Consider the following 13,521-nt stretch of genomic DNA (forward strand, 5'->3'; position numbering starts at 1 on the left):
GTTGAAAACAGCCTTCGATATTCGATACGCGTTCGCTAAACCGAAAATTCCGTGCTCGTCGCGCCAAATGTCAGCGACATCTGCTCCGAACACGAATTCATAGTCTTGTGCACTCGAAGCTGACAAGCCGGTTAGGTCCTCGAACATTCATTTAAATCAAATTTGGAAATAAAAATACCAATAGCCAAAATCCCCTCGCCAAATGAAACACGCGCTCGTGATTAGACCACGGACTCTACGCATTTATAATACTCACAATTATTCAAAGCTGAACGTATTGAAAAATTCAAGTAATCTCTGCGACATCTTTATACGTAACTTGCAGCCTAAGAGAGCTGCCAAAAAAGCGAACAATCTTCCACTCGATAAAGTAGTCTATAAAGATTTATATTTGCGTGAGCATCCGCTGTCTATTTACGGTGTCAGTAGATTTTTAGAAAGAATTATAACAATTTCGAATGAATCTGCATCGTTCTCTTCGAGTGCACCAGGTTGCAGAGGCGGACCCTCGCGTTTACCATGCGACAATCGTTTACAAAAACCGACTAATGAACAATTAATGGGTAATCAGCCGACGCCGGCCAACCGTTCGAAGGATCCGCCGCTGCGCGGTGTGTGTCACGATAAAACTATACATCGAATTAAAGCTACAGACTCCTCCGATCGCTTCTCACGGTCCCTCCGTGTCCGGCGGTTTGCTTCTGAATCAAACAGATCGGTGTAAGCGGGACCTAATTCGTCGCGCTCCTAATCGAACGGGGTAGAACACACCCTTTACGCCGCTGGAACGAATCGTTGGAATTCATTCTGCTCTTCTTCTTCTTCTTCGTCGTCGCCCGAACCCTTTGATCGAGCAGCAGGATTGTTTCGGGGGGGAAAAAAATGGCAACTTTCGAGGACTAGGTGGCAGGCAGCATTTGGACAGCGTAAAGGTCGAGGGAGCAAGGGGAGGTGGGTCGAAACAGAAGTAGAAGGAAGAAGAAAGCTCGGGATGCAGCCGGTCCTGTGTCGTCTAACGATCGCATCGAACGGGGGGCCAATCGGCGTCGAGGACGAGCGTTGGATTTCGCTTCCGGTTTGTCGGGGACTGTCTCTTCCTCGCAAGGAAAAGAGAGAACGAATAACAACGAGGCGTAGGAACAGTATTAAAATTTCCCTCGAGACGCTCCCGTCGATCCACGAGAAACCAGATCTCTCGAAGATCGATCGACGAGCTTGAGATCTCGTCAAGAACCTCGTCCTCGCCGTCGATCGGCCATCCTGGGCTTGGCGAGCCTATAGCAACACGGTTCTCGAAGAATGATCCACGATCTTCTCAATGTCACGAAATTCCCCGACGATCCCCTGCGATCCGGCGATCGTCGTCGAGTCCCTCGTCAGTCGTTCGCATCTGTGTGATTCACGTATCGTGTTCTCTTCTTTTTTTGGTATTCTTCTCCTTCTTTTTTTGCGTTTTTTCTTCGTACCTTCCTTCCTCTTTTTTTTTCTTCATTTTCTTTTATTCCCTTAGCGATGTTTCTTTAATTATTAGAGTTATCGTTAATCGTTATCGTTATAACTGCTTCACTACGGTTGGTTGACTCTTGGACGTGGATCTGGATGGAGTGTGGTGTACCGGTGTGTACCAAATGCGCGCGTGAAAGAGAGAAAAAGCTCCGTCGCCTCGGTTTTCTCTGTTTTCGTCCCGTTCTCTTCTTTCCCGTCCTCTACTCCTTGGCCGTCGTCCTCGAGATCGAGGAACGACGGCCTCCTCCTCTCTGTCCAAGGTCCTCGCCAAGGATCTCTTTTCTCGCGTTCGTCTCCCCTCCTCTCGCTACTTTCGTCCTTTGAGCAACGCCATTCTGTCAGAAGATACATACGCCATTCGGTACTCTCCTCTTCGCTCGTTTCCTTCGATTTCTTGACGAAACCGTGCGGGTTAACAGACTCCATTTTGTACAATCCGCCGTTATAACACAATTTCTCTCGTTTTGGTAATCAGGACTTTTCACATTTTCTAAGTTACTTTAACCCTTCGCTTACAACCTATTGTGATAGACAGAATAGGAAGCTTCTTTCTTTTTCATAACGATTCTATGAAATTCTGCAGAAGAAAATATCAATTAAAATAATACAACAGATCGGGCAAGACGGTACCGAAGGTTTCAAAACGAGGAGAGTATGTTCTCCATTTTCTCCCTTCCATTTTATTTTGGAGGAAGCCGCTTTTTTGACCGGAAGTCTGATAGTTCGCACGATTTCGCGATTCCCGACAAATCCAAGTACACAACGACTCTCTCGAGCCTCGTTCAAAGACTTTCTTTCTCTCGTAGTTGAAGAGAGGAACGCTTGAGAGCGTAACATAATCGCAGACTAGCACCAAGTTTTCGGTCGTCGATCGCGCGAGATCCGCGTGACGCGCTCGTCCTTTCTTTTTTCGCACTCGTTTTCCGGTTCGATCGTAGCCGAGGGGAGGAGGAAAATTCAGCGGGCTCCTCTGTGCTCCTCCGCTTCCGGTTCCCGTGTCGGTTCCTTCGCGAACTACAATCGCGTCACGTGTGAAAAAACAAACACTACGCCTCACTACAGTAATTCGTTCCGCTTGCTGCTCGGATGGTTTCCGGTTCGCCGGTGCTCGAGGGAAGGTACCAGCGCCTCTTCATCGTTCCCCAGAGACACCAAGGACATCACCAGAAACCCACCGATCGAGTAGACTCAATTTCGTTTAGTCCCGAAGAGACCAAGCTCCGAAAACTCCAAGAAGAAGGTCCCCCGAGCTCGTCGATTACAAAATATTAGGATTACGTTTCTATCGTCTAGAGTGCAATGAAAAAATTATTTATTGTCTCTTGGGTCTTCAAGATAGGTGTCGAAGAGTCAATTTTATGTTAGTAGATACAGTCGTTTCGGAAAAAATGAATATCAAGAAAGAAACAGTGCCTATTAGACTGTAGAATGTTATGAATTAGTAGCGTACAAATAGTTTACAAAAGTGACAAAACGATCATTTCACAATGGAATTCTTTAAATTTACTGAAAGTATTTACTCGTTCGTTTGTAGGTGTTCTACTAATTATAGCGATGTTAAACGCGTGCTAGTACAAAGTAGCGATAGACAAGGCTCCATTTTGATTAGTCGTAGTAATAGAATAGAAAATAGAGTTATTTGCAATGTTAACAAACCTAAGCGAGCTCGGTGAACCTTCGCTTAAACGATTTCCGCGAGACAAGACAAGAGTTGGCTTTCTTAATGATTTTCTTAGGAGGTTTCGATAGCGATCGTTGTTTATAATTTTTACTCCGGTGTCTCTGGCAACGTTCGGCGCTTGGGAATGGAATGGTTCTCGGTTTCCGGGCCGGCGAACTTCGAAAGAAACGAATCTTTTCGCGGCACCGTCGACGATCCCGCAACCGCGTGTCTTTCTTCATCCTTTTCGCTTTTCACTCTTCATGTTTTTGCCTCGTTAACGATCGAGACCGACTAAACGTCGAGCGTCGACGGCGCCGCGATCACATGATCCGCGAGTGCGATACCGATAATGTATACGTACATACGGTGTACACGTGTATAATTGTTTTCCGTATATAGACTTATATAAAACGCACGAAAGCGGCTGAAGGCTATTTCATCCTTCCCCCTTTTATTTATAGCGACAAGCCGTACCTTGTTTCCACGCGATTCGACACGCTGCTCGCTGTGTCTCGTCATTATTACCATCTTCGTCTCTCTCTCTCTCTTTCTCTCTTTTCCTCTCTCCGTCTCTCTTTCTTTCTCTCTCCACTCTTTTCTTCCCACGTGTTCATCTCTCTTCTTCATTCTTTTTTTTTTCAAATTTTTTCCCCTCGTTTTTCCTCGTTTTATTCTCTTTTTATCAATGGAAAAAGAATTCGGGCTTAACTACGGCGGATCCCTCGAGATCACTTGAATATCCTAGAAACATTACTGACTCGCGTGTGTTCGTCTAGGTGCGTGTCTCTCTATGTATGTACCGCATGGCAATCCTTGTCTATGTGTCTGTCTGTCTGTCTCCTTTCCTCTCCGTGTCGACTCCTGTTGTACGCGGCGGTACAGAGCGATATCCGTGTGTGTCTGTGTACGTCGTCCAGTTCCATCGAGTACCCCGTCTGACAACAATCTCCTCTTCGAACACTTCCGGTCGAAGGAGCCTCGAAGAACCTGATCCCGATCCTGGCGTCCATCGGAACGTTTCCTCGAGACCGACGCGTTTCCTCTTCCGGTTCTCCTCGAAAAGCTCGGGGAGCTCCACGAGGTCGTGACAGAAGTCCTCAGCTCCTCCGACGATGACCAGCGCGCGTCTCGTCCCCCGGGTTCCTCGATTCCTGCACGCGGACAGCGGCTTCCGGTTGTCGTTGGTCGGCTCGCTCGCAAGGTTGCTGCGTCTGGGTCGGGTCGACGATGGGTAAAAGACGGGGAGGAGAGGAGCCAGCGAGATGTCTCGTCCCCGACGGTGAAGCGAGCTCAAATCCGCCCGGGACGAGCAGACGAACCACGAAAGAAGCTTGCACAGGAACCTCGGATCGTTTCTTTTGTCACCTGTTCCTCCGTCCACCTCTCCCTCCAACCTCCTCCTCCATTCCTGGCGCCTACGGTCCCGAGGACGTCACTGCTTGTTCCCCGCGCGAGCTCTCGCTCTAATTCTCGGAACCGCTGCCTTTTCCCCAGAACTTGTCGAAGCGGTTTCGCGCTTTCTCCAGCACCTCGCTCGCCGCCGAACGTTGCGCCGTGCCCGGCACCACCGTCGGCGCTTCTAAAACGTGGAAACCACCCCCGCTGCCACCTGCCCCTCCACCCACGCCACCACCGCCTCCTCCGGCACCGGCGCCGCTGCTGCTTCCGGTCGCAGGTTGCGGCGATTCCGCCTCCAGGATACGGTAACCCGGCTGAGGAGCCGTCGACGATGACGGGGTGGTCATCGTCGCGGTCGTTGTCGCTTGGCTAGTGTCCTTCTTCCTCTCGTACTCGAAACCCGGGTCCTCCAGGCATCTCAGGTTCGTACCCGCCACCGGTTTTATCGACGGGTCCGGCCGGGGATCCGCCTTCGTCTCCTCTGCTCCGCCCGATTCCTGAAAATCGAAAAGAGAGATTTAGACAAGTTTCTAAAGTGCAGAGACAAATTGGATTCGTTTGGTGTCACCTTCTCAGCCTGAGGGGGTGTGCTGGTTCCCCGAGCGCTCGTCGGGAACGGGCTGTCCCGTTCCGAGTCCAGGTCTTTGTGGCCGTTCAGGCCGCTGAAGCTGCCGATCGAAATGCTTTCGCTCTCCGGCGACTTGTAACCGGAGTGCTGGGAGTGCAGCGACTTGTGCTGAGCCGCGAGCTCCGGCGGTGCTGACTGCGGTGCTGTCGTGGGCAGCGAGGACGGTGCCCATGACTTTGCCTCGCTATGCGGACGCGTCAGGGGTTCTGCCGAACAAACAAACCAAATCATTTCCCCTTCCAAATACATGAAACAATTATTCAAAGTATACATATTCTGCACGAGGCTCAGAGGTCTTTTACACTAGCAGTCTGCCGACAGTCGGTCAAGCAGGGGGCTTGGCGCAAGACAAGGTGTTCACATAACGTTGAGGGTTTGTATAAGATAGGGAGGTTAATACGAGATAGAAGGCAGAGGTCTGATACAAGGAAGAGAGTTCATACAAAGTAGGGGGTTCCTACATTGATGAAGGGTTGATACAGGATAGGGGGTTGCTACAGGCCGGGCACCCGTAACGAGGTTGCCTCCTCGGGACAAGAAAAGGGGGTTGACATAAAGTAGGGGGTTCAATACAAGATTGGTACAAAGGAGGGGGCTGATACAAGGTAGGGAGTTCATACAAAGTAGGGGGTTGCCACAACATAGAGGACTGATACAGGATAGGGGGTTGCTGCAAGCCGAGCACCCTCAACGAGATTACCTCCTCCAAGATAGGGGGTTTACACAAAGTAGGGGGTTCAATACAAGATTGGTACAAAGTAGGGGGCTTGATACAAGGCAGGGAGTTCATACAAAGTAGGGGGTTCCTATATTGATGGAGGATTGATACAGGATAGGGGGTTGCTGCAAGCCGGGCACCCGTAACGAGATTACCTCCTCGAAGAAAGGGGGTGTACACACAGTAGAGGGTTCAATGCAAGTTTGTTACAAAGTAGGGGGCTTGATACAAGGCAGGGAGTTCATACAAAGTAGGGGGTTCCTATATTGATGGAGGATTGATACAGGATAGGGGGTTGCTGCAAGCCGGGCACCCGTAACGAGACTACCCCCTCCAAGAAAGGGGGTTTACACAAAGTAGGGGGTTCAATACAAAATTGGTGTAAAGTAGGGGGCTTGATACAAGGTAGGGAGTTCATACAAAGTAGGGGGTTGCTACAACATAGAGGACTGATACAGGATAGGGGGTTGCTGCAAGCCGGGCACCCGTAACGAGACTACCCCCTCCAAGAAAGGGGGTTTACACAAAGTAGGGGGTTCAATACAAGACTGGTACAAAGTGGGGGGCTTGATACAAGATAGGGAGTTGGTACAACGTAGAGGGTCGACGTAGAGGGTCGATGCGAGGGTGTTCTTCGTTGGAGGTTCTACCTTCTCTGACGTTTTGCGTGACAGTGAACGTTTTCCCGGTGTCCAGCGGCACTGTCCAGTTTACGGGCTCGGGGGACCGCATTATCATTTGCTCGGGCGACTTTACCCTGGTTGGCTCCGGAGGGCTTTTCACCACCGGCTCGTCGTCGATCCACGGGCTTGCTGCGGTCGCGGACAACGGCTGCGTCTGCGACTGCGGCGTCGAGGCGACGCTCGAATCTCCGGCGGTCGCGTCCCCGTTCACTTGCGGCTCCGCGGTCACTGGAACGTTTAATCGGAGCTTTTAGCGACGAGGTATACAATGTTCTAGTTGGACGCCCACCCCCCAGGGAAGCATGCACTCGATGCATCGAGCCCTCTCACCGTTATCGTCCCCCCTACGAACTCAACTTTTAGCTACCGAGCGTTACGCACCGTCTCACCGGCATATCTTTTCTCTACAAGACACCGTCTCGAACGTTCTCGTCATAGTTCGCTCGAGTATCCGAGAACGAGTGCGATCGTATCGAGGACGCGGATCGAAACTTAGCCCATATACGATAAGAGACGTCGAGCGTAGGGATTCTTTAGGTAAATCTGCAAGCTGCGGCGTCTGGAGGGAGCGCTTGAATAACTTGGTCGCTTTTAGGGGTTGGGGAAAACGCATCGGAATAATCTTGCACGGTTTCCGTGGTTTTTGTGGTTTTTGGGTGCACGGACTTTGGTGTGCGTGGTTTTCTTGCGAGTGGTGCGGTAGAAGAGATACTGCAAATGTTTGTGCGATATTATTGGAGACAAATCAATTTTCTGCGTTGAAGAGTCTATTGGTACATTCCGCGTTAAAGTGCATTTCACTTATCCGGAATCGACGGATCCCTTTTTCCCCAGAGAATAATTTGCTTTCGAGATTCAAGCGAAATTGGTTTTGACGCTTTCGCTGAAAGCGGCCGAATTATTCAAGCGTCCACGGATTATGATAATTCTCATCTTGCATATAAATTTTCCACGGAGAAGGTATGAACCTTAAACTCCAGAGAGAGAGAGAGAGAGAGAGAGAGGATTTATGGAATAGAAAACATTCAAATGAGAGCCACTTTTCATATATGAAATATTGAACGAAAATACAAAGTGCTTTATAAATGCACGGGACGACGAGAAAATATTGTGATTTTTAGACGTCCCACAAGATTGAAGTAATTCAATAATTTTTATCTCCTGCAGAGATTCAGGGTGAATCTTCACCGGATTAGTAAAAGGGTCGACGTTCTCTCGGTGCGTAACACTTCCTCAATTTCCGAGCGACGATAGTGATTATCCTCGTTTCCCAAAAACTCTTCACCCCCACAAAAAAAAATCAGTTTTCCCAGCTGACCGACCGGTCAGCGTTCCCAAAAGTGATCGGTCTTGAAGTGACAAGACAAAAATGATCGAGTCATCGAGCGCAGATAAATATATATACATATAAATATATATATATATATTTATATATAATACCGGAAAACCATCCAGCCACGATTACCAGGAGATCTACACAGAGTGGACACAGAGCATTTTCCAGAGAGAAGTACACTAGCGTACTCAGAATGCAGGAGAGACACACGTACAGATAAATATGTATACATATTACACAGACGCGAGCGAGCGAGCGCGCGCGCACACACGCACACAGAGAGAAATAGAGACAGAGAGAGAGACAGAGAAAGAGAGAGAGAGAGAGAGAGAGAGAGAGAGAGAAAGAAAGAGATACACAAGTGAAGGCGGAAGACAGTAGAATACACTAGATGATATCTTTGCGTGTGAGAGACGGGTCAGGTGTGTACTTGTGTGTAGATGTGAGCCGCGCAACAGGTTGACAAAGGGCTCCGAACGTTCGCGCCGGATGCATTGTTCTCTCTCTACCGCGGGGACGAACGAATTATCGATCGCGACAGGATTCTTGCAACGGGGAAAAAACAGAAAAAAAAAAAAAGAAAAACAGAAAAGTAGAATCTCGTGAGTCGTTGTCGTGGCACTCGAGATCGAAGGGTGTTGCAGCTCATCGATCCGTGCGACACCGGTCTCTTGAATTAATCACTGTTTACCTGTGCCAGAAGTCTCTGTGTGGAACGTGTTTGCGAGGCTTGTGCTAGTTTGGATGATAATCCAGTCTTTTGTACGAGTTCGTACAATGTTTAATTGCCGAGTTTCAATATAAATTAATAGAGACTGCTTTGTGTCATGAGTTGTAGATCTTTCTACACGGTGTGTTCTCGGAACGTGGATTGTGTCATTAACAAATTGTAGATCCTCGTACAGTGTGTTCTCAGAACGCTCTTTTGTTGTAACAATAAATTGGAAAAAAAAAAGAAAAATACCAAAACAGGCTCAGGTTCCTTCGGAACATTTTTCCATACAACAAATTATTATTACAAGTGACGGAATTGGGTAACTCACCCTGTATCGTGTTCGCAATTCCACGATGTAGTGGCGATTTTGTAAAAATCGAGTATAACAATCAAAGATTGCAAGTACCGCAGTTGTAGTTAGCTAGGAAGCCATTTTGAATTCGTCGCACGAATCCGTGGGACTCGTGACGAAAATTGTAACCCTTTCGTTCCCGTTTCACTTTCCCGAATAAAATTAATTGCTTGAACAAATTCTTTTGTCAGTACACAGTGAACACAGTAGTTTCAAGTAAAAAAAGCTCTGTAATTGCTAGACTGCGGATCTTCATGCAAAATAAAAAATACTCCCATTGACTACAAGACACAGGAGCGAAATCAAAATTTCCTTCTTCTATTAATCACTTTATTAAGCTGAAACCAACACGCTGGCGCTCTCAAATCTTTTGAAATTGTGCTCACCCATTTTCGTCATAAACGCATAAAATCCGCAGTCCAATAATTCCCGTTAAAATGTACACTGTTCTCCCACAAGTTTAAACAGCGTGTTATCGTCACTGGACGACTGTGGATCTCCGTGCCAGATGAAAATTTGTTTAACACCTCGACGAGCAAACAAAGATCCGCAGCCTAATTTCTAGCACACGGTGGATCGTGAGATTAGCATCGTGTGTCGATCAATTCCCCAGTCCCTGAATCATCGGGCCGGTTCCGAAGACGAGTTCCCTGAATTCCCCCGGAGGGGTATAGTCGTGGCGCTAATCGAACGCTCTTAATTAATCGAATCTCTGGAATTAATAGAGCTGTTCGCCTCGAGTGGCGGTGTCAATGAAACGTGTCCGCGTGATTGGTTGTTTGAGTGTGGATCGCGAGGGGGAAAAGAGGATCTAGCGCAGCCGCCAGCCAGCGGAGCACGCCGAATTTCGATTTTCTCGTGACATTTCGGAAATTGGTTCTCGCAGGTTCGGTAGGACACAGAGCGAACTGGTTGTTGCGCAAACAGAGCGAAAGCTTAACGAAACTGTAGAGCGATCGGGACCACAGAGAGCTGTCCTGATCCGGTCCGCGCAAAAACGCTTGTAGCATAAGCGGACGCGAATCTTTGCGAGTATCGCCCGAGGCCATCCTCGACGTTGCACTGAAATGGAGTAACATAGAGAAAAAGAGAGAAAGAGAGAGAGAGAGGGAGAGAGAGAGAAAGATAGAGGAAGCCAGAGGCGATGTACAGTGTAGGGAAAGAACGAGACGCTCTTCTAGGTCGTCCCAGAAGCGAGCTAGCTTTTCTCGAGGGCCGTGCGATAAATTAATAAAACGTTGCACTCCAGCAACAGAGAGCACGTTCGTTCGAGATTAAACGTGAGCCGGTTCGAGAGCACGGTTTAAGAGATTTCCTCGCGGAGCCCGACGCTTCGAGGATCGCTCTTGTTACTTCGAGAGACCGCGCGCGAGCTATAACGTTTATTATATCATGGAACATCTTCGGGATAAGTGAAACCGGGGGAGCTTCTTCTATCTTTATCTGCGTTTGCGCCGCCGAGGGCCGAGAAACCGGAAACTAAGAACACTATGCGGGACATTGGGCAGGAAGAATTATTCTGGCGGAGCAGCGTTTCCCAACGTTCTTGCACCGAGTTGTTCATTCGGCTCCTGCTTTTTGTAATTTGACACCGACAATTTTTGACTCCTGCCTCTTGCAAATTTCCATCGGAAAAACATTTTCTTTCGCCTGTGATTAGAATCGACTGCCAGGTCAGTCACATACGACTCTGACAGTGATTCTTGACCAGGTTTGGAAATTCATTTTTATCGTGACATGTCCGGATAAACCGAATTTTATCAGGATCTTTAGAATTCAAAAAATTAGGGATAACAGCTCATCTTACACTAACACTAAACCTACCACGGTCAGGTGACCGGTTTTATATTTCACAATTATTGAAATTATAAAGATTCATTTATGGAAAACAGTGGAATAAATTCCCTTGTCCAAGCATTCATTATATGGAAAATTGCGGACAATAAATTTAGGATTGCCATTTTTATAATGGCAACATTTACCAGATACTGTTAATGCTTGGTTTAGCGTTAAGATCAATTTTAAATGCAGAAGTTCAGAAACTAAGTCTGTTCGACTTTCAAAATCTCACATGATTCGAGTTCAGATCGGTGAAAGCCAGATCGGTTTCTATCTTTAACACTAGGTTTACGGAGCATTATAAGTGAATATTTTATCCTCACGAGTCTATCCAAGTTTTCAGTCATTTCTTAAATAACATATACCTGAGGAAATAAGTTTGTTGAGTAATTCCACTCAGATGAAACTTCACAATCTCAATAATCCCGTAAACCTAGTGAAGAGTTAACATATTTTTGTACGAAAGGACCAAATATTTTCAAGGGTCAAGACAGCATATCCCCTACAATACATTTTCAATTTCCAGTCTCGGTTTCATTAGTTAAATTACACTGATTATCTGAGAATCTCCGGGGTTGATTTTCGGCAAAAGCTATCTATCAATCCGTTGATAGGGATCAGTATACTCTGGAGAACCTGAGTCGCAGATTGGGAAACGCTGCGGTAGAAATTCGCAAGATCCACTGGACAGAACGAGACGGGACAGCTGTGCTTCTGGGACGAGTTCTGGACAGAGACAAAGACACAGAGATAGAGATAGAGAGATAGAGAGAGAGAGAAAGAGAGAGAGAGAGAGAGACACAGAGAGTGAGGGTGGAGGAAGGAGGGGAACAAGATGTATATAGAGCAATATATATACACAACAACGAACACGGAAAGCGTAAAAGATATTAGACGTTCGAGCGAAAGAAATTAGCAACAGGCCGAACGGCAGATAGCATGCTACTTACTAGGTTGGACGGCGGTAGCGGCTTGGTTTGACGCGTATCGACTATCGGAGGATGATTTGGATGGATCGGCGGCGGCGGCTGCGGCCGCAGCCGCAGCTGGTTCGTCGCGGGCCGTTTTTGCCTGAGCTTCGTTCGGACCTTGGCACCGGCTTATATCTTTAACACGGTCCGGCCTGGCCGCAGCGGCAGCGCTCGACGCAGGTGGGTGATGGACACTCGTATGAACTGAATGCTTTACCGGGGGTTTTACAGTGGTACTAGCGGTGGTGGTGGTGGTGTTGGTGGTGGTGTTGGTGGCGGTGGTTGTGGTAGTGGTTGAGGGTTTGGCTTGATGAAGAGGGCGATGGGGAGGAGCGGTGGTTGCGAGGAAGGCTAGAACATACCGGACAAGAAAGTACAATGATGAATAAAGGTCAACCCTCCTCATCGGGGGGGCTGCGAACTTACGCTGTCGTTGCCTCTCGACCGGCAGCCATGCTTAAAATGCGACCGGACAAGCTTTCGGATGGTTTCCGGTGACCAGTCGTCCCCGTGTCCTCGACGACACCGGTTTTCCCAACGTTTCGCACGCAAGTCGGTGCCGATTTCATCAACGATCGCATAACCCCCGCTCGGCGAATACAGGATCCCTCCCGACCACCCGTGTCTGTGTACCGTCAATGAGCGACAATGTTTAATAAACTCAACCCTCTCTACGTCACGCAACCAGAAGTACCTTAATTACAGACCACCTAACATATCATTAGGAACCATTAACGGACATGTAGCTTGTAAGACGCATCCCAATACCAACGATATTACCGCATGCAGAACTTGTCGTACGCTTGTATCAATGCTACTTTATATATATATATATGTATATGTACTAGATAGTCAACGACTAGGCTACGGTTTGTGAGAATGTTCTTAGTCAATCTTACGGCAGACTCAAGGCTTGTACTGCGACGTGCAAACGTTTCCACAGAGATTCTCTATCCCCAATGCGATAACTACAATAGTACTTTAAGTATTCGCTTGTGTCGAATCGTAACGGAAATTTTGTTAGATATTCTCCCTCTTACCTATTACCGGACGCTTTCTAGAAATCTGTGACCATTCAGCCTGCATTTTCTTTCAAATTCTAGATACAACGAAAACTAGAATTTTATTCGGGTTCAAGAGTAACATAAGTGTCTAATAGATGGACTCGTTATCAGAGGGTTAATCCTTTGCACTCGAAGCTGTTCCGACTTCAGAAACTTCATTCGAAAGAGTGTAAAACGTAATTGAATACACTAGAACCTCGGTTATCTAAAAAAGAAAAATCGGTGCTGGACCAAGACCTCAACCGATCGTGAGTTGCACATCTCTTGGATGAAACTATTTACATGTGAAACGTGTGACAACAAAGAAGTTGGACAGTCGAGGTTCTACCGTACAAGCAAAATTTAGTAGCACAAACACAGATTCGAATTTCAACCCTTTGCACTCGGCGCTATTTTCATTCTAACACTAAATTGTTCTCTTCCGTCTTAGAATATTTTCATTTTATTCATACGAAACTGATCCTATTACGACATATAATATTTAAATGTTTAGTAATCTGTTGAATACAAATCTTGTAATGTAACAAATACATGGTAATATTTGTTGTAATTTCTTTGAAATAATGCCACAACAATTTCTAGTGGTGCTTCAGAGTCACCGCTCGAGTGCAAAGGGTTAACGGTGCGTCAGACTTGCCATTCGAGTGC

General features: G+C 47.3%; 1 protein-coding gene across 17 annotated transcripts in view; it reads right to left on the minus strand.

Annotated features, from left to right (window-relative positions):
- Nucleotides 1-898: 898 nt before the first annotated feature.
- Nucleotides 899-13,521, minus strand: part of LOC143362403 (uncharacterized) — an 85,661-nt gene continuing 73,038 nt past the window's right edge. For 15 of the 17 annotated variants that reach the window (XM_076802510.1, XM_076802509.1, XM_076802512.1 and 12 more), the window contains 4 exons: nt 11,789-12,160; nt 6,564-6,824; nt 5,136-5,401; nt 899-5,064 (listed from right to left, as the gene is read on the minus strand). In XM_076802510.1, the coding sequence (XP_076658625.1) occupies nt 4,633-5,064; nt 5,136-5,401; nt 6,564-6,824; nt 11,789-12,160 (1,331 nt within the window). In that variant the 3' untranslated portion in view covers nt 899-4,632. The remainder of the gene's footprint in view (nt 5,065-5,135; nt 5,402-6,563; nt 6,825-11,788; nt 12,161-13,521) is intronic. The other 2 variants (XM_076802521.1, XM_076802520.1) reach the window with 1 other exon arrangement.

Source organism: Halictus rubicundus, chromosome 17 (assembly GCF_050948215.1).
Source record: "Halictus rubicundus isolate RS-2024b chromosome 17, iyHalRubi1_principal, whole genome shotgun sequence".
Lineage (NCBI taxonomy): Eukaryota > Metazoa > Arthropoda > Insecta > Hymenoptera > Halictidae > Halictus > Halictus rubicundus.